General features: G+C 35.9%; 1 protein-coding gene across 2 annotated transcripts in view; it reads left to right on the forward strand.

Moving 5' to 3' along the window:
- LOC121389876 (tumor protein 63-like) overlaps positions 1 to 25,188 on the forward strand; it is a 43,447-nt gene that overhangs the window by 202 nt on the left and 18,057 nt on the right. Inside the window, exons 2-7 of one of the 2 annotated variants that reach the window (XM_041521535.1) lie at positions 612 to 740; positions 3,940 to 4,075; positions 20,677 to 20,775; positions 22,116 to 22,186; positions 23,887 to 23,965; positions 24,385 to 24,907. In XM_041521535.1, coding sequence (XP_041377469.1) covers positions 640 to 740; positions 3,940 to 4,075; positions 20,677 to 20,775; positions 22,116 to 22,186; positions 23,887 to 23,965; positions 24,385 to 24,907 — 1,009 coding nt within the window. In that variant the 5' untranslated portion in view covers positions 612 to 639. Of the gene's footprint in view, positions 1 to 611; positions 741 to 3,939; positions 4,076 to 16,195; positions 16,669 to 20,676; positions 20,776 to 22,115; positions 22,187 to 23,886; positions 23,966 to 24,384; positions 24,908 to 25,188 lie in introns of those variants that run through there. The other variant, XM_041521536.1, reaches the window with a different exon arrangement.

Raw genomic sequence — 25,188 nt, forward strand, 5'->3', positions numbered from 1 at the left:
AATATGGCGTCCGCGCGGTTTGTTTACGGATGTATTCGCGTTGGTTCTCATGACTTTTATCATTTATTTGTTTATTGCATTTAAGGACAGGTTCATTTAGCATGTCCTTTGTCTGTAGCATACCAGATAAGAGTTAGGGTTACCACTATTTAGTTTGTTGCATTAGGTTTGCACCTGACAGTATTTGCCACTAACCGGATTACGGACAGTTAGCAGGTTGGAATGTTAAATGATAATGTTGTTAATGTTAGTTATTTACTTTCATTATCATGATTATGTTAGTATTTTTATTGAAGCACCCAAATTGACAATGGCTGTTTACCTGTCCAAACATTTGCGAAAGTGATTTTTAATGTAGAAATAATGTCAAAATATTGTAAAATCTTGCTTTTACCACTCATTTAGTATTTACAACTGCCAGATTGAGATTGTAATACATTTATGTAACAAAACCATTAACACATTCCATCTCGTATCTGCACAAGACAGAGTTCAAAGGATATTCTAAATTGTCTTCAAATGACATACACATAAAAAGTAAACTTGAAATATAAATATTTACTATAATTTGTACTCGCCTTCGTTCATGTATTGCTTGTATTTTCTTACAGATATGGGAAAATAGCAGTTCCAAGAGGGATGTCCCAGCTTTCAACAAGTACCGGTACTCCCAACCCTCCCATGTCTCAAGAGACATTTGAATATTTGTGGAACACTCTGGGAGAAGTAACCGAAAATGGGTGAGTGGATTTTTTGGGAAGAGAGTGTTACTTCATGATAGAACGTTTGCTTGGAATGACATTGAAGCTTGTTGCAAATGGAAATATTGTAAGCAAACCAAAAAAAATCAACCACACTGAGGGGATTTGAACCACATAAGAGTCCAGCGCTCTACCAACTGAGCTAATGGGGAAACTCCCACTAGCTAAGTAATGCGAATAGGAGCACTTTATACCAACACTAATACAGTAATTCGCTGGTATCTAGAAAGTTAAAGATTGTTTTAAAAATACCATTAGAGAACATTATTTATTTAATCATGGGGTGGAATTTAGCTCAGTTGGTTGAGTGCTCACTTGAGATACTTGCGTCACATGATCAAGCCACCTCGATGGATCCATTCAGCTGATTGGTTTTTTTCTCGTTCCAACCAGTGCACCACAAATTGACAAAGGTGTGTTTTCCTGTCTGGAAAAGTGCATATAAAAGATCCCTTGCTATATCAAAAAAAATGTATCAGGATTCCTGTGATGACTACGAGTCCAATAGCCAATGATTAATTAATTGATGTGCTCCAGTGGTGTCATTAAACAAAACAAACTTTAAACTTTTTAACTTTATTTATTCATTGACTTTTGTATGACGAACATTAGTAATTCTGCTATAAGTCTTAGAAGATTAGCAGCAAGGAATCTTTATACCATAGGATAGCACCTTCCTTCGACATACAGTGATGACACTGATTGGAACAGTGGGGGTGGGGTCAGTGTGGTGGAGGTATGATCCTATAAACTAGAGTTGTTCCAAATGAGCTGAATCTCACAACCAGTAGGTCACATCATCGGTCAACTTTGATGGATATTGTTTTTGCTCCCTCTCCCTCTCTCTCCTCTCTCTCTCTCTCTCTCTCTCTCTCTCTCTCTCTCTCTCTCTCTCTCTCTCTCTCTCTCTCTCTCTCTCTCTCTCTCTCTCTCTCTCTCTCTGTCATATATCTATCTCTGTCTCTGTCTCTCTTTTTCCTCCTTCCCAACCAGTGCATCATCAACGGCCATGATGTGTTTTTGTTTTGTCTATGGAAAATTGATATTGATATATGGGATATAGAATAATCATATTGGATAACCATATATAGCTGTTATAAATTTGTTGTCTTTAAAAGCAAGATTGCATTCAGATATTGTTTACAAAACACTGAAGATCAAATTTACGAAACCTTGTAAAATGCGAGTCAAAGTGTTCTTTATCGGGTAGCTGGAGTACAACTAATATTTCTTTTACGGTCAGTTCATCTGTACATTGGCTTTTTGACAGCTTGTGTAAGAGACAAGATCACATGGCTCTCGGAAAAACATCACATATCTTAATGGTTGCTCCTCATGCAATCGGGTTAGATGGTGCATGTGTTTATGGCTCAGTCTTCAAGCTTTTTTTTTGTCACTGAAATACTATAATACAAAACAGTTTGATAGCGCCATAATAGTAGAGGACAGGCGAGATCAAATAACTTCTTAAAAAATCTATAAATATATTTATGCATTGACAAGGGTAAGAAAATAATTTTCAGCACAGTCGAAAGCAGTCTGTTCTGGGGGGTTTAATTTGGAAGCAAATGCTAAGAATTGAGATGCATTTGTTGAAATTAGTTTTTATTAGATATATGGGGTAACTGACTAAAGTTTAGCCGACACTTCTTCAGAGGAAGTGTATAATGTGGTGAGTACCTGTAGTTTAGCCAACACTTCTTCAGAGGAAGTGTGTAATGTGGTGGGTACTGTAGTTTAGCCAGCACTTCTTCAGAGGAAGTGTGTAATGTGGTGGGTACTGTAGTTTACCTAACACTTCTTCAGAGGAAGTGTGTAATGTGGTGAGTACCTGTAGTTTAGCCAACACTTCTTCAGAGGAAGTGTGTAATGTGGTGGGTATGTTTGTTTACATAACACTTCTTCAGAGGAAGTGTGTAATGTGGTGGGTACCTGTATTTTCCCCAGTGACCATTAATCTCCATGTTAGACAGATCGTCAATATCTATTCAGAATAACATGTTTAGGCAAAAAAAAAAATAGGTGTGTTTCCGATTGCATCCCCCAAAAAATTAGGGTAGGTAGGTAGGGGTTTTTTGGGTTTTTTTTTTTTATAAATTGAATACTATCATAATAATAATAATTATTATTATTATCATTATCATTATTGTTATTGTCGTTGTTGTAGTAGTAGTAGTAGTATTGGTATGCACTGTTTGTGTATTTCCTTAAATTAATGGGACATTTGTATTAATTTCATTGTTCTTAATTTAAATACTTTATGCAAATACTTTATGTAAACATTTGAGATGCATTAATAATAAGACCTGTTGATTTAAGTGAAGATGAGAATTAAGCTGAATTGATACGATTATATTTAATCGAAATAACCTGTACCAAGGCTATGTTCGTACATTCGGTTACTTCTGTGACCAACCAAGCTGTTCGATGGTAGCTAATCAGGGGAAGGAACTCTATTACAAAAGCTTTTCCATAATTTCTCGATGTTTTTCGGAAGGGAATTACATGTGTAAAATGTATCGTATATAGTACGTAAACAATGTGCAAGGAAGGAAACACTCTTGTTGGTGATGTTGTCCTCTTTTATTTTTACTTCTTTTTTTTTCTTTTTTCTTTTTTATTATTAGTTGGGGTTTTTTTAATTAGGGACGGTCGGTCGACCGGAAACACACCTCTTTTTTTGTGTGGCCTTACTCACAATTGACTGAAATCATGAATGGTTTTGTAAATGAAAATGGTGGCAGGGCTACAGCTCTGGGTGAGCAGAAAATAAAAAACATATTGCAGAAACGTATAGTCCTTCCCACAGAGAACACTTTCTTTTTCTTTTCTTCATTCTATGGAATTTACTACACGTTATTTGTTTCTTAGCCGTTTGTTTCCTGCACACACATTTTTTTTTTTTTTTTTTTTTTAATCATTTTATTGAAACCAAACAGAAATTATTCACAAAACAATTTTTTTTTTATATAGAATGATGGGATGGACTATAGTTATTTTGTAACAAAATATAAGTTATGACATAAAATTAGTTCACTATTTTAAGATACAATTCACAATTATTATTTTTTAATTTGTGTTTGATAAATTTGTCACAGGTCAGAGCTAACCCTTGTTGGAAGAGTTCTTCAGTTTATAAAGTTATTATTATTATTTATTTATTTTTCCTATGTTGTAGGAATTTCACCCAGATCAGTTCTCGAGAACTGGAGTGTCACTATGATGACCAGGAAGATGATGAGTCATCCCTGTCGTTCCAGGTCGATCGGTATCAGGTTCGAATGCCACCTCAAGACCCGACAATCAATGACTTGGTGAGTAGCAACACTGTATCTGTCGCACCCTGTGGTGCAGGGTGGGATATAATTCTGGTGGTGCAGGGTGGGATATAATTCTGGTGGTGCAAGGTGGGATATAGCCCCGTGGTGCAGGGTATGATATAGTTCTGGTGGTGCAGGGTGGGATATAGCCCTGTGGTGCAGGGTGGGATATAATTCTGGTGGTGCAGGGCTGGATATAATTCTGGTGGTGCAGGGCGGGATATAGCCCCGTGGTGCAGGGTGGGATATAGTTCTGGTGGTGCAGGGTGGGATATAGTTCTGGTGGTGCTGGGTGGGATATAGCCCCGTGGTGCAGGGTGGGATATAGTTATGGTGGTGCAGGGTGGGATATAGTTCTGGTGGTGCAGGGCGGGATATAGTTCTGGTGGTGCAGGGCGGGATATAGTTCTGGTGGTGCAGGGCGGGATATAGTTCTGGTGGTGCAGGGTGGGATATAGTTCTGGTGGTGCAGGGCGGGATATAGTTCTGGTGGTGCAGGATGGGATATAGTTCTGGTGGTGCAGGGCAGGATATAGTTCTGGTGGGGATATAGTCCCGTGGTGCAGGGCGGGATATAGTTTTGGTGGTGCAGGGTGGGATATAGTTCTGGTGGGGATATAGCCCCGTGGTGCAGGGCGGGATATAGTTCTGGTGGTGCAGGGTGGGATATAGTTCTGGTGGTGCAGGGTGGGATATAGCCCTGTGGTGCAGGGCGGGATATAGTTCTGGTGGTGCAGGGCGGGATATAGTTCTGGTGGTGCAGGGCAGGATATAGCCCTGTGGTGCAGGGTGGGATATAGCCCTGTGGTGCAGGGCGGGATATAGTTCTGGTGGTGCAGGGTATGATATAGTTCTGGTGGTGCAGGGCGGGATATAGTTCTGGTTGTGCAGGGTGGGATATAGCCCTGTGGTGCAGGGTGGGATATAGCCCTGTGGTGCAGGGCGGGATATAGTTCTGGTGGTGCAGGGCGTGATATAGTTCTGGTGGTGCAGGGCGGGATATAGCCCCGTGGTGCGGAGCGGGATATAGCCCCGTGGTGCGGAGCGGGATATAGCCCCGTGGTGCGATTTGTTGTTGTTCATTTGTGAGATTTTTCTTCACAGTTCGTGAATATGTTCAGTAACAATAAAGTTCAGACAAGTAAGTGTCAATACAAAACGTTACAAACCCTTAAAACCAATAATTTTGCTAAGTCTTACGATATCTGGAGAGGGGATACAACCAGGTCAGAACAGTTGAAACATGTCCAGGAGAGGTGAAACTAACACACCCCAAGTCTGTGAAATTCCAGGAGAGGTGAAACTAACACACCCCAAGTCTGTGAAATTTGTCGTGACGTAGGCATTGTTGTGCTTCGAGCGACATCTACCGGTGACATCAGAATACTAACAAGCAATTGGGACATGGGGATTCCCATGGTATTTATCGATATAAAACCTGCTTTTTCACTCCATTTGATAAAAACGTGATCTAAGTGTGTTGCAGGTTTGTAGATTAACCAAATTATAATTTATTTTCGCTGGATGGAACTAGGGTGTGCGGCTTTAATAATAATAATAATTTGAGGGTACATAATAAAACAAAACAAGACCATTACAGTGTTTCTACCAGAAAATGTTTGGTATGGTGCTTTGGAATTGAATGCAACTACAGTTAGCGGGATATGGGGGCCTACCCCAGAAAGAAAATGGGTTAAGTTTAGGATTAGTGTTAAGAAATCATTCAGTAATGATAAGAGTAATTAGTTTTGTCAAAAGGTTAACTTAAAAAAATTAAATCTGCAAAACAATTTGGGTATGGCACCATACCCGTTTTACTCTCTGGCAGAAACCCTGCATAAGTGAAAATGTTTTGAACTGGACACTGCGTTTCATGCGTTTTAACATCAGTTCTCTTACAGTCATCTATTTAAAGTTTGTTTTCAAATGTATCCATTAATTTTCAAGAGTTTATGGTACAGTACATAATTTACCCTCCGTATCCTCTGGCATTAACCTTGCTTTTTTGGCTTGGGGGTAATATTTGGTTTCGGTTGGAATGTTGGAATTTCATCATCGATTATAATGGTTGTTGGCACCAACCGATCAACTTTCTATTATACAGTTGGTTAGAATTATATGAATGTAAGACGGTTTTTAGTAAGGATCATGCACCTATTTACTGTTATTTAACTGGGATTTATTCCTTACAAATGGCCAATTTCACCTGTAATAACTATCTTGTTTTTATATATACACCCACATGGAAACTTACACTAGCCCCAACATATTTATATCAATTCCATTATCTAAAGTTTGGAATGTGCTATCCTGTCTGTGGGATGGTGCATATAAAAAGATCCCTTGCTACTACCGTATATCTTCGCCTATAAGTCGAATTTTTTTCACCCAAAAATTATTTTATATCTTGGGGGGTCGACTTATAAGAGGGTAAAAAAATATTACAGTTTTGGGGATTATTTTACAAGTTTTATTGTTGAAGTATGCCATGTATTTATACTCAAATATGTTAATTTGACACATTTATTTTTTATAACCTATTTTTTTTGGCATTAGAACGGTTTTGGTTATGCGAAAAGGCGTGTGATCTCACTCACATGCCAAGACAACAGTCCACTTAGTTAAATTAAAAGTCATCACTAATAGCAAAAATGTAAACAATACTAACTACCTGTTGCCTGAGTTTATTTTGAAATCTGGTCACTGGCATTAATGGTTGTTCAAACAATGTTTTGTCGGTGATTAATTTCATGAATATTACTGAGCCTTAAAATAGACTGATCTCTGCAGTTCACTAGAGCAATAGGGACACACATCATTTGGTACAAAAACCAGTGTACTTTCCAGAGTTATCCTCCTTACATGTATTAATATGGCGGCAAAACGTGATACTTTCAGTTTTATCGTAGTGATCTGTTGTCAGTGTTTATAAATAAAGTTGTTGTCTGTGCAGAAAACCATCTGTACAGTACTATACAGTAACAGTCAAACAGCTTTCACTCTCTACTAAGGGAATATTTCGTTTTGATGCTATGTAATAATGATAGTTTGATTGGAATATTCTCGATTATATTGCGATGTACAAAACGTGAAACAGAAATTTGTAAAATAATTTTCTTTTGTTCAAATATTGTACATTATTGTTCTCATGTGCTGAAAATAAGAGATATTTCAATATTTATTAGTTGTTTTTCATGGGTCGACTTATAAACGGGTCAATAAAAAAAAGAAGTTTTCAGGGCTTGAAATTAGGGACTCGACTTATAGCCGAGATCGACTTATAGGCGAAAATATACGGTAATGGAAAAAATGTAACATGTTTCCTCTCTAAAACTATACATGTATGTAAAAATGACCAAATATTTGACATCCAATTGCTGATGATAATTAATAAATGAATATGCTCTAGTGGTGTCGTTAAACAAGACCAACTTTTTTTGCCTTGAAAAAGTTGTGGATTTTGCTTGGTAAATAGGTGTATGAACCCTCAACTGGAGGAACAATTAAACACAACATTTTCCCACATTTTCTTCACGTTGGTAGAGCGAAAAACCAATCATTAGAACATCACTACTCTGAGTGGATGGGGGGGAGGGGGGTGGGTGATCCTGTATCAGGCATCAGAATTCATGGGGTTTTTTTTATTGGAAACGGTTTGAGTTCCACAATCTTTTTTTGGGGTGGGGTGTCATTTTTCTGACTAGTATTCCATATTCCGACATTTTTATTTTTAAACCTTTTATAGATACACTAGTACTTAATTTGGGGTGGGGTGTAGCCCAGTGGTAAAGCATTCGCTTGATGTATGATCGGTCTAGGATTGATCCCAGTTGGTGGACCTATTGGGTTATTTCTCATTCCAGCCAGTGCTCCACAACTGTAACAAAGGCTGTGGTATGTACTATTCTCTCTGTGGGATGGTTGATATAAAAGATTGCGTGCTGCTAATCGAAAAGAGTAGCCCATGAAGTGCGACAGTAGGTTTCCTCTCTCAATATCTGATTGGTCCTTAACCATATGTCCGATGCCATATAACCGTAAATAAAATGAGTTGAATGCATCATTAAATAAAACATTTCCTTCCTAGTACTTAATTTATTCATACTGCTGTTCTTACTGTATTAATATATAAATATCAATACAGTAAGAACAGCAGTATGAATAAATTAAGTACTAGGAATGACGCACTCAACACCTTTTATTTAATTAATATCCCAGTTGATTAACATATATGTTTGTTTGTTTAATCAGATGTATTCTGAACTTTAACCATTTGAGAATGTATTCTGAAGCTTGCATAACTTACGTATAGTAACCATGTTAAACCATAACCAGATTGAAATTAAATATTGATTCGTCTCACCTCCATCCAAAAACCCTATAGCAGCTGAGTCTATATTCAATTTTCATGTTATTTAGAAAAAGTCTATAAAGGCTGAGCCTTCATATATAAATTATTCTGTAGCTTGGAGTTTATTTAGTATTACATGTACTTCATTTTGAAAAGAAGATTGTGTTCATAGATTTAATAAATTATTTTATTTTTCAACCCCTGTAATTAAGAAAATGTTCAAGGCAAAAAAAACATGTCATTGAACCAAAAAACCCTGAATATAGTCCCACATCAAAAAGGTGCCGTGGAGAGTTAACAACTCCACAGCATTGCCGATAGCTGTGGGCAGTTGTAGGGGTTGATTTTATTTTAATTCTGAAGATGGTCAACAAATAAAAACAACTTTAATAAAACTTGTATTATGCTTGATTTGTTCATACTCAGACCTCTGGATTTCAAATTTTATGGTATATATTCTCTTTTCCTAAAATGTATTTTTTGGTTCTGTAACCTGTGATTATCGGAGATCATCAGAAACTATTATCATGTAATCATGGTAATGGTCGATTATATTTCATCATCAGGAGTAGGTGCTAGGACGTAGCCCAGTGGTAAAATGCTCGCTTCGTGTGTGCAGGTAGTCTGAGATCGATCCCTGTTAGTGGGCCCATTGAGTTATTTCTCATTCCAGTCAGTGCACCACTACTGGTATATCAAAGGCTGTGGTATGTGTTATCCTGTCTGGGATAGTGCATATAAAAGACCACTTGCTACTAATGGAACAATATAGCGGATTTCCTCACTTAAGACTGTGAAAATTACCAAATGTTTGACATCCAATGAGCATCTTAGCTGAAACAGGTGGAGATAACTCTATTCTAGATGGCGCGACGATCGACATGGTCCCAGAAACCTGGTTTGTCTCTGACTGGCTTCAGGTTATAAGCGACCAACTGAGTGAAATTACGTATCGGTTTGTTTTAACAGTAAAGTAATATTTTAAATATCAAAATGTGTTTTGTTGCATTTTTCTCAATGTCTATCTAATTGGGAAAAGTACATAAAAAAACCATTTGGGTGGCAAAGTTGAGTTTTTATGCGGCAAAGTGTACCCATGCACACGTTTTTATACAGTGTCAACACGAACACATTGAGTATTATACAAAATATATATTTATTACCTTTACTGTTAATGTCTTTTCCACCATATCTAAGTATATAATATACTAGACCGCCCTGTGTAGGAACGTCCTGTATAGAGCCGTCATCACTATGTATATGTATATGTATATGTATATGTATATGTATATGTATATGTATGTATATGTATGTATATGTATGTATGTATGTATGTATGTATATGTTTTAATACTACACACGCACACGTTATAACATCGACGTCCCAAACTGCGTTCACCTAACAACAAAAACACGAATACGATATTTACGGAAATATTATTCAACATTTTTCATCTACGATACGTGAAACAAAATAGATTTTAATCATTTAATGTAAAACAATCAACAATTTGGATGTAAAACAAATATATTATAGTAAACAAAAGTGAAACACCCTACAGGAAAAAGTGCGACGTTTCTAACTCTGTTCAGGCTCATGCGTTTGCAAAAAGTATCGTAATGGCATGTGCAGTTCATCATTTTACATTTTTAAGACAACTACATGAAAAAAAATATATGTTTCTTAATTATGCACAGTTGCCGAACACTTAATTTATTCAATTTTTTTTAAAGGAAAAATTCAATTTGTCAAGCATTCTGGTCCGGTCCGCGTTTTATCAACACACATCACTCACACTTGATGTCAATACTGATAGGCATTACGTCCATACCTGCGCATAGTTTGTAAAATATAACTTTTTTTAATGAATTGATTCTAAATTAACAAAATTTATATACTCAAAATTATTTACAACTGTTATGAATGTATTATGAATACTATTCACTACAATAGAGGCACAAAAATGTAGCATACCTTTTTCAGATGAATATAATAATTGAAAACAAATTCTAACAACAGAGGTCCTAAAAATCATAAAAATTAAAAAATTTGGCCTTGTTGATCTGGCACATGTGAGGTCATGTGACACACACCGAAAGTTAGTTCATCTTTCTCATTTTAAGTCAATTTCTACGAGTCATGTGGATCATGTGGATCCGATATCGGTAATTTTAAGGAATAAACAAAAAACGACTTAGTAAAATTAATGGTTTTAGGGGTTTGTAAAGTTTTGTATTTACCGTATATCTTCGCCTGTAAGTCGATCTCGGCTATAAGTCGAGTCCCTAATTTCAAGCCCTGAAAACGTATTTTTTTATTGACCCGTTTATAAGTCGACCCATGAAAAACTACTTATAAATATTGAAATATTTCTTATTTTCAGCACATGAGAACAATAATATTTGAACAAAAGAAAATTATTTTACAAACTTCGGTTTTCACGTTTTGTACATCGCAATATGATCAGACTATTCCAATCAAACTATCATTATTACATAGCATCAAAACGAAATATTCCCTTAGAAGAGAGTAAAAGCTGTTTGACTGTTACTGTATAGTACTGTACAGATGGTTTTGTGCACAGACAACAACTTTATTTATAAACACTGACAACAGATCACTACGATAAAACTGAAAGTATCACGTTTTGCCGCCATATTAATACATGTAAGGAGGATAACTCTGGAAAGTACACTGGTTTTTGTACCAAATGATGTGTGTCCCTATTGCTCTAGATAAGTGAACTGCAGAGATCAGTCTATTTTAAGGGAAAGCTTAGTAATATTCATGAAGTTAATCACCGCCAAAACATTGTTTGAACAACCATTAATGCCAGTGACCAGATTTCAAAATAAACTCAGGCAACAGGTAGTTAGTATTGTTTACATTTTTACTATTAGTTATGACTGTTAATTTAACTAAGTGGACTGTTGTCTTGGCATGTGAGTGAGATCGTACGCCTTTTCACATAACCAAAATCGTTCTAATGCCAAAAAAAAAAAGGTTATAAAAAATAAATGTGTCAAATTAACATATTTGAGTATAAATACATGGCATACTTCAACAATAAAACTTGTAAAATAATCCCCAAAACAGTAATATTTTTTGGTGAAATTTTTTTACCCTCTTATAAGTCGACCCCCCAAGTTATAAAATAATTTTTGGGTGAAAAAAATTCGACTTATAGGCGAAGATATACGGTAGATACTTACTTCTCTCAACTTTATTGTTTATAAAAAGGTTCCTGAACTGTGAAGAAAAACCTCATAAATGAACGACATGCCGATGACAACAAATCGGATGTTGATTGCGCGAACCGTGCACGAAAAAACAAAGTGAACGGAATTTGAAGCATAACGCAGTTAGGGATGTTGACGATACATATCCACATATATATTTTATTGATTATTATCCACACTATACATATATTTTCTTTATTATTACTGACTTCCCCCCTCATATCTCAGTACACGTGTAGACAAACGTCAACTGGTAACCGTTCACTGCAGCGTATACTATAGACCGTGCTGTGTAGGAACGTCCTCTACAGAGCTGTCATCACTATATATTTTTTTAATACTCACACACGCACACGTTATATATATATATATATATATATAAAAATTCGAGTATTATCCAAAATATACATATATTTTCTTTATATACAAAATATATATTTATTCCCTTTACTGTTAATGTGTTTTCCACCATATCTAAGTATATAAAATACTAGACCGCCCTGTGTACGGACGTCCTGTACAGAGCCGTCATCACTATATATATTTTTTAATACTATTATCCACAATATACGTATATTTTCTTTATTATTACTGACTTTACTGACTTCTCCCCCTTCCTCCCCTCCCCATATCTCAGTACACGTGTAGACAAATGTCGAATGGTAACCGTTCACTGCAGCGTATACTATAGACCGTTCTGTGCAGAACCGTGCTGTATAGGAACGTCATGTACAGAGCCGATAGGCTTTTGGTTCGTTATGATCGTGGTATAACAAAGAATGACAAAGCAATGAAAAAATACAGCTATTGTCTGAGTTTGTTGGACCCTGACGAATGACGCGCCACCTGCTTTATTATCTCCCCTGTTCTGAGCTAAGATGCCCATATCCAATGATTAATAAACCAATGTGCTCTAGTGGTGTGGTTAAACAAAACAAACTTCTTTGATAATGGAAAATGCATTTTTAGTTCATTTTAACACTAGTTGTAAAAAAAAGAGAAATTTTAACGACGCACTCAACACATTTTATTTACGGTTATATGGCATTGGACATATGGTTAAGGACTACATAGATATTGAGCGGAAACCCGCTGTCGCCACTACATGGGCTTCTCTTTCCGATTAGCAGCAAGGGATCTTTTATTTGCGCTTCCCACAGGCAGGATAGCACAAACCATGGCCTTTTTTGAACCAGTTATGGAACACTGGTCGGTGCAAGTGGTTTACACCTACCCATTGAGCCTTGCGGAGCACTCACTCAGGGTTTGGAGTCGGTATCTGGGTTAAAAATCCCATGCCATGACTGGGATCTGAACCCAGTACCTACCAGCCTGTAGACAAATGGCCTAACCACGACGCTACCGAGGCTGGTCACTAGTTACAAGAAACAATAGTTTTCATGAAATCTGTAGTCCTGCATATTTTTATACCATCTTGACCTATTTAATCTTGCACATGCCATATTTATATCTGGTGTGGATTATAAATTTCACACTATTCATTGCATTACTTCATGTAGTTCAATTGTATCTATATTTGAATATCTTTATGTTGAATATATTTTGTCATCGATTTGCATCATTTTATTTATTCTCTTTTACTTCTTTTTTTTATTATTTATTAATATATATATATAAATGTATTATTATTATTTTTATTTTATTTTTGGTCTGGTTTTTGGTTTGTGTTTGAATTTGTAATAACAGATAAATCGTTCAAATACAGAGGTTCTACATCATATGGATTTCGATAGTCGGTTGATAGTATTTTTAAAGTTGTGTTAAATATTTGATTATAGAAATCCATTTTAAAAAGGTAATTGGAAAACGTGTTTATGCAGTCAACAAGAATTGGTGGAATTGATTGAGTTAGCATATTTGGGTTACTAACATTCAAGATTACTGCCCTTAGCGATTCATCTGTTCGTCATTCCATCCATTCATTTGTGTCCGTCCGTCCATCCATCCATCCATCCATTTAGCCATCAAAACAGAACAGATAATTGGTCTTTAAAATAAGATAAAGTTAAAAAGTTTGTTTTGTTTATAGGGCTTCTAGATTATGGTATCCCCACTCCAATGGCTAGTGATATTCAGTGTTGGACTAGTAAATAACTACTATTGCCATGCCCGACGGTTAGTGAAAAAAATAAAGTAGTTAATGCTGCATTTAAGTCTGGTAAATATGAATATCCTGCCCCCACCCCAAACCCCAAATCTTACTGTTTTTAATCTCTTATCCCCCTCTTAATGTAACATCTGATTATTACTGTTAGTAAAATTGTATTAAAGTAGGGCTAGTGAATTTTTAATCGTGGCTAGTAAAAAAACAATTAATCACTGATCCCATGACTAGTGGATTTTGTAAAAATTCTAGAAGCCCTGTTTAACAAAACCACTAGAGCACATCAATTTATTAATCATTGGCTATTGGAAGTCAAACATTTGGTAATTCTAACACAGCCATCAGAGGAAACCTGCTACATTTTTCCTAATGCAGAAAGGAATCTTTTATATGCACTTTCCCCACAGATAGGAAAGCACATACCACAGCCTTTGACCAGTTGTGGTGCACTGGTTGGAATGAGAATAAAATTCAGTCAGTTAAATGAATCCACCGCGGTGGTTCAATCCAGCGACGCAAACACTTCAAGCGAGCACTCGACTGACTAACAACTAAATCTCACTCTCCTTAACCTTGAAGATAACTGCCCCTTGATCGTTCGTCCGTCCATCCATCCATCCATCCATCCATTCATCCATTCATTCATTTACAGACCTTGCTGTTCAAGGGGAGCTATGTACAGAGCTCACCCTGTCCATTTCCAAATTAGCCAATTGCTTATTTTTATGTTAAGTGGGTGCACAACATTGAGTGTTAGACTAATAAAATATTCTTTAAATTAATCAATTTTGAATAATGTTCAAGGAAATGCTCTATGTATCTTAAAATTGGCTAAAACAAAATTTGATTCCAGTGTGGGCCATAAAGCTATCAGTGTCGCTCATCACTCTCCGTAGTTCATGCATGGGAACGGGGAACTCTATCAACGTTCCCATATCCAATGAAGGTTCAGGCACGCCCACCCCGGACTTAGCCTCTGACTTCGCCAGTAACCAATTCCGGAGCATCATGTAGAGTAATGTTTAGCTCCCCTTAGCATCTGAATTTATATGGCTTCAATATGGTTACTACTTGATTTAACAGCACTACATACCTAAATTAGTGGAGCAATTGATCATTCTTCAGGGTTTCCCCACAGAGTATGAAGGGTAATGATGCACACCCTAAAATGTTGAAAATTAATGGATATATTTTTTTAAATAATTTTGCTGAAAATTATAGTAAGAGAACTGGTTTAAAAAATTTCAAAAGTATAAAAAGGAATGAAATGTTTTATTTAATGACACATTTTCAACACATTTTATTTACGGTTATATGGCATCAGACATGGTTAAGGACCACACAGATATAGAGAGAGGAAACCTGCTGTCGCCACTTCATGAGCTACTCTCTTCAATTAGCAGCAAGGGATCTTTTATATGCACCATCCCACAGACAGGATAGCACATTCCAAACTTTAAATAATGGAATTGATATAAATATGTTGGGGCTAGTGTCAGTTTCCATGTGTGTATAAAAAAAACCCAGATAGTTATTACAGGTAAAATTAGCAATTTGTAAGGAATAAATCCTTGTTAAATAACAGTAATTAGGTGCATGATCCTTACATATCACAGCCTTAGTTTCACCAGTCATGGAACACTGGCTGGAACGAGAAATAGCCCAATGGGGCCACTGACGGGGATTGATCCTAAACTGACTACGCATCAAGCGAGTGCTTTACCACTGGACTACGTCCCGACCCGCCCCAAACAAAGTATATAAATGTAGCGTTCAATTTCAAAAGATTTCAGGCCTATAATCGCCTAGTAGGGGCATTTAAATCTGTTTTCTTTTTATTACATACCCTCAAATTATACTGTCAGCAAGCCTGTCCTTAGTGGGGTTTTTAGGTCATGGTGTGCATTCATATAAACATCTTAATCCATTCAACTATCCATCTATCTGTTGATATAAACATCTTAAATAACTGCCCCATAACTATCTGTCCATCCATTCTCATAAAGAGATTAACCCTTCCGGGTAACTGACCGTCACTGAATGTACTTCATCAGTTTTATTATATTTGCTACTTTATTGCTCTCTGTGTATTTAGCTAATGAATAAAGAGGTTTTACAAAATCAATTCAGCCCCTGCAAGGCCTGTACACGTGTCCAAGCAGGAAGAGAAATTGACTGTTACTCATGTCGGTAGCATTGTTTAGCCCCTTGTGATCTCCACTGCAGATAAATTATCACCTCTTCACCTAATTGTCACTATCAAGTGTGGCCAGTAGCTTATAATTAGCCCCTAATTAAGTACAGTTCTGATATCTTCCTTGTTGCAGCCCAGTACCTATTGTCGATACGCTATTGATTGTAAAGGCTTCATTCCAGGAGTAGAGGAAACGGAATCCACCTGTGATAGGTTAACTCTGACATACGGCTAAAAATAGCACCACGTATTGGCCCAGCATTAGCTGTCGCCATAGTGACGCCAGCACTATAAACAGTCTGCATTCACTGGGGCAGAGCTGATATTGACTGGTCTGCTGTTGCATTCTGGTATACACTGTGAGGTCATACTGATTATCATAAATAAATCTTTTTTTGCCTATGTACTTATACACACTAGTACACCGTCACATGTTGCAGACAAGTCTGGGCATGTTTGAATCTAAAACCTTGCCATCGACATGACTAGGCTTGTTGGCAACAACACATCTGTTATTCGATTTCCCCCAACAATCCTTGCTGGTGTTTTAGTTTTTACCATTCATGGAATATATGTCTAGTTGGTGGAGTTTTTCCTAAAATTGTGGATTTTTGACTGAATACCGTTGTGTGTCCACCATGATAAAAGTGGAGAGGACTGGGTTCACGACGTACCGGGTAAGTCGGTCGACGGCCAATCTGGGGGTGTTGTGGTGACAAGTTCAGGCATATTGGTTTGGCAAAACTGCGTCTGCGTTCGGTGGCATGGAGAGAGTGTTTTAACATTTAAAAAATAAAATAAATTACACTTTAATGGTGTTTTGATAATGTGTAATAATGCTTTTATTGTATGTCAATGTTTTTATTAAGTGTGGATTAGAATTTTTTTATATTTTGTGTTAAGATTTTTAAACTTATGCTGTGTTTGTTTTATTTAAAATGGGTAAACTCGGGTGCATAGGATTTATAAATTATGTCAGTGGATATCATGTAATTTTGTGTACTTTTTTTCTCTCATAAAAATTGGAATAAAGTATGAAAGGAATTGTGGGGTTTTTTTTAATAAATAGGTGTATGATGTTTACTTTAGTTAAATTAGTGTTATAATGTGTACATATGTAAAGCTGCAGATAATTTATAGTACTTTTTTTCTTTTTTTCTTTTTCTTGTTCTAAATATATCATAATCTGTATAATGTACATTGTACATCTGAAATCTGAAAATACATATTAAACAGTTAAAACCAATGTTGAAAGAAGTTATAGAATTGGAGATATTTGGTTTGCTAAAGAAGAATTGCACTGTACTGTTTTTATATAAATATTTATATTGTTTTGTTTTATTATTTATTTTATTGCTTAATTTTTATATTTTTTTTATATTTTTTTTTTTATTTATTTGTTTATTTGATTGTTTGATGGTAACTCACTCTTAAATACTTCTCCATGACTAGTTGGGAATAACAGGACCTTTAGATATATAATTTTTTTTATTTATTTGTTTATTTCATTGTTTGATGGTAACTCACTCTTAAATACTTCTCCATGACTAGTTGGGAATAACAGGACCTTTAGATATATAATTTATTACCCCAGGTGGTCCCACATTAATTACATACATTCATGTAATTGTTATGCATGATAATGTGTTTGATTAATTTGACAAGTTAATACATATCCATTTATATTTACAAAAAAACACAAATAAATCATAATTGGAAAGTTATTCATACTAAAATGGCCAAATAAAATGTTATGCTTAGTTAACAGTTGTGGTATAAATATACTGTTTCTAGTTTATGTTGCTTTTGTTTGGTTATTGCATGTGTGCATTGTGCACAAAAATAGACTACATATGTACTATCAGTTAAAACAAGATGTAGTTTTCCTAATTGTTAAGCAATATGTGAAATGCAAATATATTCAAAAACTAAAACGATTTTACAGCCAGCAGCGTGTTTTTGTTTTTTGTTTTTTTAAACTGACAAATGTAATTAAGCATCCATTAAAATGGCATAATTAAACAACAAAAATTAATTTGCTACTTTTTTTTCTAAATATATTTTGTTTAAAGATAAAAATTTAATTCTTCAGAAAAAATCTGTTACTGGTTAAACAATTTGTTATTAAATCAATAACCTAGCAACTATTTTGGATTTGTTAATTTGTGAAAAACCTCTACTTAAGTCTGGCATCAGTAAGAGGCACCTGATCCTGTTGCTATGGAAACTCATTGTTCAAAGTGATATGTTCAAAGTGGATTTAATTAGATGAATAATCTGTATGTATCGGTTGTCTGGGCGGCTAACGAGACACAGAGATGGAAATCAATTCAGTAATCCACTATTGGTAATACCTGTATACGTTGCAGTGATTCGAGTTCGAGGCCAGTTGAGGGAAGAGAAATTATTATTTTGTAAACACCATGGATGAATTTTATTTGAATTTGTTGGACTCTGTAGGTAGTAGCAAATAGGAATGAATTTAAGCTGTTCAGACAAATATTTTTAGTTTAGCTTGTAAACTTTTGTTTTCATTTTCTTTCTTTTTTCTTCTTTTTAATTAAATAGTGTTTAAATCTGGAAGGAATTATTTTAAAATTAGTTTTATGAATTACAATGTTTAGCTTGTATGACTTTTGTGTTTTTAGTTGTTGAGGGTTTTTTTGTGGGGGGGGGTGTGTGTGTGTGTGTGTGTGTGGGTTTTAGGCTTTTTTTAAATAGTGTTAAACCTGGACAGAAATATTTTTTATTTAGTTCAATGAATTGGTGCTTAGCTTGTATGATGTTTGTGTTTTATTTTGACTTTTTTTTTTTTTTTTAAATGGTAGTAAACCTTGGCCCTTTGCCATGGAACAATCATAACACTACGTTCATTGTACTATGCTTATTGTCATAACCATAATGTTTTCTATAATTGTGTGTCAATTCATACACAATTTGGGTAAACATTACAGAGGGGCTGTAATTCACTAATGTGGATGTTGAATGACAGAAGATTCATTGATTGTTGTTGTTGTTTTGTTTGGGTTTTTTTATAAAGCATAATAACTTGTTTGTGTTAAAATGGATCTGATATACAAGTAATGTCTTTCTAGTTATTTCAGTGTTTGTAGTATCCCAATGTATATGTACATGTATTAGGAAATAAAATAAAATGGCTAGTTAATATAAACATAAGGATGACTAAAACTCACTATATATATATATATATATATATATATATATATATATATATCAACATTGATATTCTCAACAAATGTAATTTTACTAGTTAAAAAGCCTGTTATTGACAAAACTGGAGAGAGTCCCTTTAAAACAGACTAGAATTTTGTATTCGCACACATGTTTATAGGATATTATTAAACAAGCTTCCATTTTGTATCATGTTTATGTCCCATGTGAAATAATTTTTAATTGCCATGACCTTTAGCGTGTGACTGATATTTATTTCACAAGGGACATAAACATGATACGAAATAATAGAGAGTTTAATCTCCTATTTATTATCCGTTTAATCTTAATTTATATCACTCAATTCGTTTAGTTAACTTTCCAGTAATGTAGTAGTGCACCAGTCGATGATGTCACGAAGTGTTACGTCCCACTTGGCGTTTTAGTGGGACATATCACAGATATGTACCGTTCTAGTGGGATGTATCACTGATATGTATCAAGATACTTTTAACCATATTGATAATAAAGTAAGATAGAAGTATTAAAGGGACTATCCTTAGTTTGTTTACATTGTAAGATGTTTCTGACTAACAGAGCCTTTTTCGCGACTACAGTTATTGATTAAATATATTTGCCTATTTAGAATATCAGTGTGTGTATAAACGTCCTAATCTTATAATGGCTGCCACCTCGGGACAGTCCCTTGAAGACTGAACATGTTAGCTATACACACGGCTTCTAGAATTGTTCTAAAATTCCACTAGCCATGGGATCAATGATTTTTAAAATTTACTAACCATGATTAATAATTCACAAGCCCTACTTTAGGTAAATACAATTTTGCTAATAGGATATGTCATCTAAAGAAGGAGACAGAGCTTAGAAACCCTTAGATTTGAGGGGAGGAAGGGGCAGGATATTCACATTTTCTAAATAAACTTAAATTCCACATTTGAAAAAAAAACACACCCTGAAATTCACTAGCCATCGGGAATGGCAATGATATTTATTTACTAGCCTAACATAGAATATCATTAGCCGTGCGAGTGGGACTACCATAGTCTAGAAGGCCTGTACATATACTGAGAGAAATAAGTAAGGAAATCCTTGGGATTATACTCTTACATCAGACTTAAAGTCGTAATGTCTGTATAAAATAAAACCTGTAGTGTGGTATTGAATGTCAGTAGTGTCAGATTGACTACTAGTAACATGGTTGACTACCCGACACAAAGGTTGAGACGTTTGTTTACACTCTTTGCTTTTATAGTGTTGGTGTGATTACTTTCATCTTTACATCCGTATATATTGCCGGGAATATTTCATTTTTGGAATATTGATTAGCAGCAGTTGTTAATTAGTTAAAAATTGATTAGCAACTACTATTTAATATTTTAGAATTGTGTCTTGATATCTGAAAACGTGTTTAGCAAATCGTGACACAATAGCAAACAAAATGTTCCCTGTATAGATGTTTTCAGTAATGGTTTGTTTGTTGTTGTTTTTTTCAGTTGAATCCGATCGTTGCCCAGACGACGTCTGCGTCTGGCATGAGCCCAGATTCACAGAATCACATCATCGGCAGCTCCGCATCCAGCCCCTACGACACGGTCAGTCACGTGCTTCACTACTACTAGATTGTTTAGTGTTTCTAGTTAAAAGTTAAATGTTTTTGTTTAATGACACCACTAGAACACAATTTATTAATTTGTGTATTTTATTACAGTAACTCGCTCCAGCTAGTGCACCGTGACTGGTACATAAAATGCTGTGATATGTACTATCCTGTCTGTGGAATGGTTCATATAAAAGATCCCTTGCTACTAATGGAAAAATGTACTGGGTTTCCTGTCTAAGCCTATAAGTCAAAATGACTAAGTGTTCGACATCCAATAGCCGATGATTCATAAATCAGTGTGTTCTTGTGGTGTCATTAACAAAGCAAACTTTAACTTTATTACAGTAACGGTCTTATTACTTACATTGTATAATCATCTAAATGTTGTTAATATTTTCTCTGGGATGTTTTGTTAATTTGTTAGTATATTTTAGTGTTAGACTTGTTCTTACATCCACTGAAGGTTCAAGCAGGACTGTCTTGGGCACTTCCTCTGACAGGCCTCTGAGAATTAAAAATCTGTCTGACCTATTTATCGGTTAAGCAGAAATAAATCCAGGCAACCCATTTCCTTTTTGCGTAACCTGTAAATGGTTATCCAAATTTTGTGTGTGTGTGTGTGTGTGTGTGTGGGGGGGGGGGGGGGGGGGGATAGGTAGGCAAAATTAGATTCACGCGATCGCAATTTTCAGAGGCCTGTTTGAGATTCCCCGGTGGATGAGTCCAAGACGGGGAAGAGGGTGGATATTAGTAAGTGCATTTTATTGTCTTACCTTTACAAAGTAAAAAGACGAGATATAGGCATATTACTTTTCCAACAGCAACAGCGACAGTGTCAAGTTTTGCATTAAAGTTTTGCGTTTACATCAGTTTGTCACAAATTGTAAGCCCTAGGTCAGTGAAATTCAGTTTATACATGTAGAGTTGCACCTATTTATCACACACAGTTCTTGCACATCACGAAAATTCTGGAATGCCCTTGAATTTTGTTATTTTAAAATGCAGGCCTGGAATGTCGTGGAAAAAGCATTTAATTTTTTTATTGTGTCTTGGAAATTTAGGTAAAACAATTGGTAGTTTATTTATTTTTAATTTTTTTTCATCTTTACTTTGTTGTTCTCATAATCTGTGTAAATTCAGCTAACAATTTGTTATAAAAACATTCATTAATTGAACATTTCATGTCCTAGATTTTGTTTTGTTTTTTTGTTTCCAAGTGTAAGAATTGTCGCAGTGCACCTAAAATGTTGATGGTAGGCGAGACATTTAATTGCACTGACTTCTTGTTGTATGTGATTGTTTTATTGATGTGTTTTCACTTGCTTGTTGCAGGGTATCACATCACCACCACCGTATTCACCGCACACAAACCTTCAGTCGTCACAGCCAACAGTTCCATCCAAGTAAGTGTTAACAATCTGAATGTTCTATAGTTCATCAAGTGTTAATCTAGTCTTCACCATTAGAATAACAGTTTTTTCTTTTCAACATTACCTGTTCTCAACAAGTGCACCTCCCTCCAACGCAAGTGGTCTGGAAGTTATAGTATACAGTAGAAGAATTTTAGGCCATCCCATTGGCTGTTGGGATGTTTGGACCAGACCCCTTGCGTGTGGGGGGAGGTGCACTTGTTGAGGACAGGTAATGTATTCTCCAATCTAATAATAATACGAAGAATAACTTTGATCAAAGTGTTACAATTTGTGGGTGTGTTATCAATGTAAATGGTAGCTAAATACTTGAAATCAAAGTGTCACATAAGTAGTTGAAAATAGCACAAATAAAAAAATTCTTAGCGGAGAGAGATTGACATTTGCTCCTCCACAAGGTTACGTCGTCTCCTCCTTCCTCTCTCTCTCCCCCCCCCCCCCCCCCCCCCCCCCGAGTTGTAATTTTTAACGCATACCATTATTCAATTTGTGTGTCAGTTATGCAGCATTAAAATCACTCAAACTCCTAGTTTCATGGCGAACCATTACATTTTCTGAAATTGAGAATTTCAAACATTAAAAGATAACAAATTTCAATACAACTTTGAAGTAATTGATATGGTTAAATGCAAATATAATTCATGTGACTGAACTGTCAGTTGCTAGGTAAAAATCACATGAATAGACTTTCAGTTACATAAGATTTTTAAATATTGTCTCCTGGTTTTCATTGCTGTGATCACGAATCATGGATGAAGCACTGACATTGGGAGCGGGACGTAGCCCAGTGGTAAAGCTATTGATATGCTACATTGGAGCTAAAACGACAACACACGATACCCAAGTGATAATTTTCTTTTCTTTGGGACTACGTAATTGGTCAGTTCTGTGGTTTTAGATAGAAAAGTCTACTTTCAATAGTTTTACAGAACTATTTACAGTAATAAACTATGTCCATTACCATTTTAGGGGCGACAGGTAATATTCCACAATACCGGTATGTATTTTTGTGTCTAGACAGCATCAATTAATTGGCTAGTCTGGTTACCAATCAAATACACACCTGCCAATCAAGAATCACAGGTAGAAGCAACTAACAACATAGACCAATTAACTAAGAAAACACTCCGTGTATCATTTCAGTACGTAGGTTAATGCATGGACAAAACATTGTTAATTATTTCGACTTGTTGTGTAGCCACTTTGACAATGGTATTTTATTTTGTATTGAAAAATAATATATATAGTGCTGGATATACTTACTGCTGGCTTACTGGGATGTGTATTATTACAGAACACTGCAATGTATGACTATTTATCATCCCGCAAAAACCAGGTAGATTGTGTTTCTCTAGTTCTAAGGCTCATTCCTGACGTGACGCGTTAAGTATTACGTAACCACCAGCTTGCCAGAGGGCGTACTCACTGAGATGGTACAAAATGGCTGCGACCGTTATATATAATAGCCGTCACATTTAACCGTTTTATTAATTAACTATACGATTATACGTGTTGATATTAAGCAATAATGTACATTATATATCATTGAATATGCATACCAGGCCAAATGCCTTAATTGTCCCTTCCTTTAAGTATTTTATGACTACATTGTATGAAATGACGAAATGTGCTGGTTTAATTATTTAACTTTTTATTTCATCTTGTTATTTTAGCACAAACTACCCAGGTGACTATGGGTTTGAAATCAGCTTTGCAACGCCATCAAAAGAAACCAAGTCTACAACATGGACTGTACGTAATCATTATCAAATTTCTCTTTCTCTGTCTGTCTTTGTCTCTCTCTCTATGACAGATAAAAAATTTTGTACAAAATTAATTGCTCTAATCATTACTGTATGATTTTCGTAACCCTAACCCTAAACTTAACCCATTTTCTTTCTGGTGGTTGCCCACCATACCTTCTGTTGACTGTAGTTGCATTCAATTCCATAGTGCCATACCCAAACATTTCTTACTGGCAGAAACACTGCAGTCTTTGTTTCTTTCTAATTCCCCTCTGTCCATCTTCCTCTCTCCCTCAACTTGCTCCCTCTCCCCACCCCACATCTCTTTCTGGTCATTACCAAAAAAATATTATTTTCATTTGAAGCAATTTAAAAAAATTTCATTTAATTTTTTATTTTATTGTTATTATATTTTTGTTGTTGCAGTATTCTGATTTACTAAAGAAGTTGTATGTTCGTATGGCGACAACATGCCCAGTCCGTTTCAAATCTTTACGAATGCCGCCGTCCGGCTGCATAATCCGCGCGATGCCGATCTTCATGAAACCAGAACACGTGCAGGAAGTCGTCAAACGGTGCCCGAATCACGCCACATCGAAAGAACACAACGAAAACCACCCGGCTCCAACCCACTTAGTCCGCTGTGAACACAAACTGGCTAAATATGTCGAGGACAGTTACACTGGGCGGCAGAGCGTCTTGTTACCCCACGAGCCACCACAGGCGGGGTCCGAGTGGGTGACAAACTTGTTTCAGTTCATGTGTTTGGGCTCGTGTGTGGGCGGGCCGAACCGCCGACCAATCCAGATTGTGTTCACATTGGAGAGAGATAACCAGGTTCTCGGGAGGAGGGCCGTGGAGGTTCGGATATGCGCATGTCCAGGGCGGGACCGCAAGGCCGACGAGAAGCAGTCTCTCCCACCAGCAAAGCAGTCGCCATGTAAAAAAAGTAAAATATTTTTGTTTTATGTTGTATTTATTAAGATGAAAACAATTCCTTTCAATCCCAGAATCTGTTGTGTTGAAAATTGATGCTTAGTGTATTCATTAACACAGTTTAATTGTCATTTTGGGGGGCGTTTAATTTGAGAATTTGCTAATAAGATCTGTAATCATATTCGAGTTTCAGTTAAGCTGCGAATTTAGCAGGATCTGGGCTTCCATAAATCCGATGTATGTATAGTGGTGTTACCACATTTTGCATAGCAGCTCTCAGCAGGTTTCCAATGG

Source organism: Gigantopelta aegis, chromosome 15, assembly GCF_016097555.1.
Source record: "Gigantopelta aegis isolate Gae_Host chromosome 15, Gae_host_genome, whole genome shotgun sequence".
In the NCBI taxonomy this organism is placed as follows: Eukaryota; Metazoa; Mollusca; class Gastropoda; order Neomphalida; family Peltospiridae; genus Gigantopelta; species Gigantopelta aegis.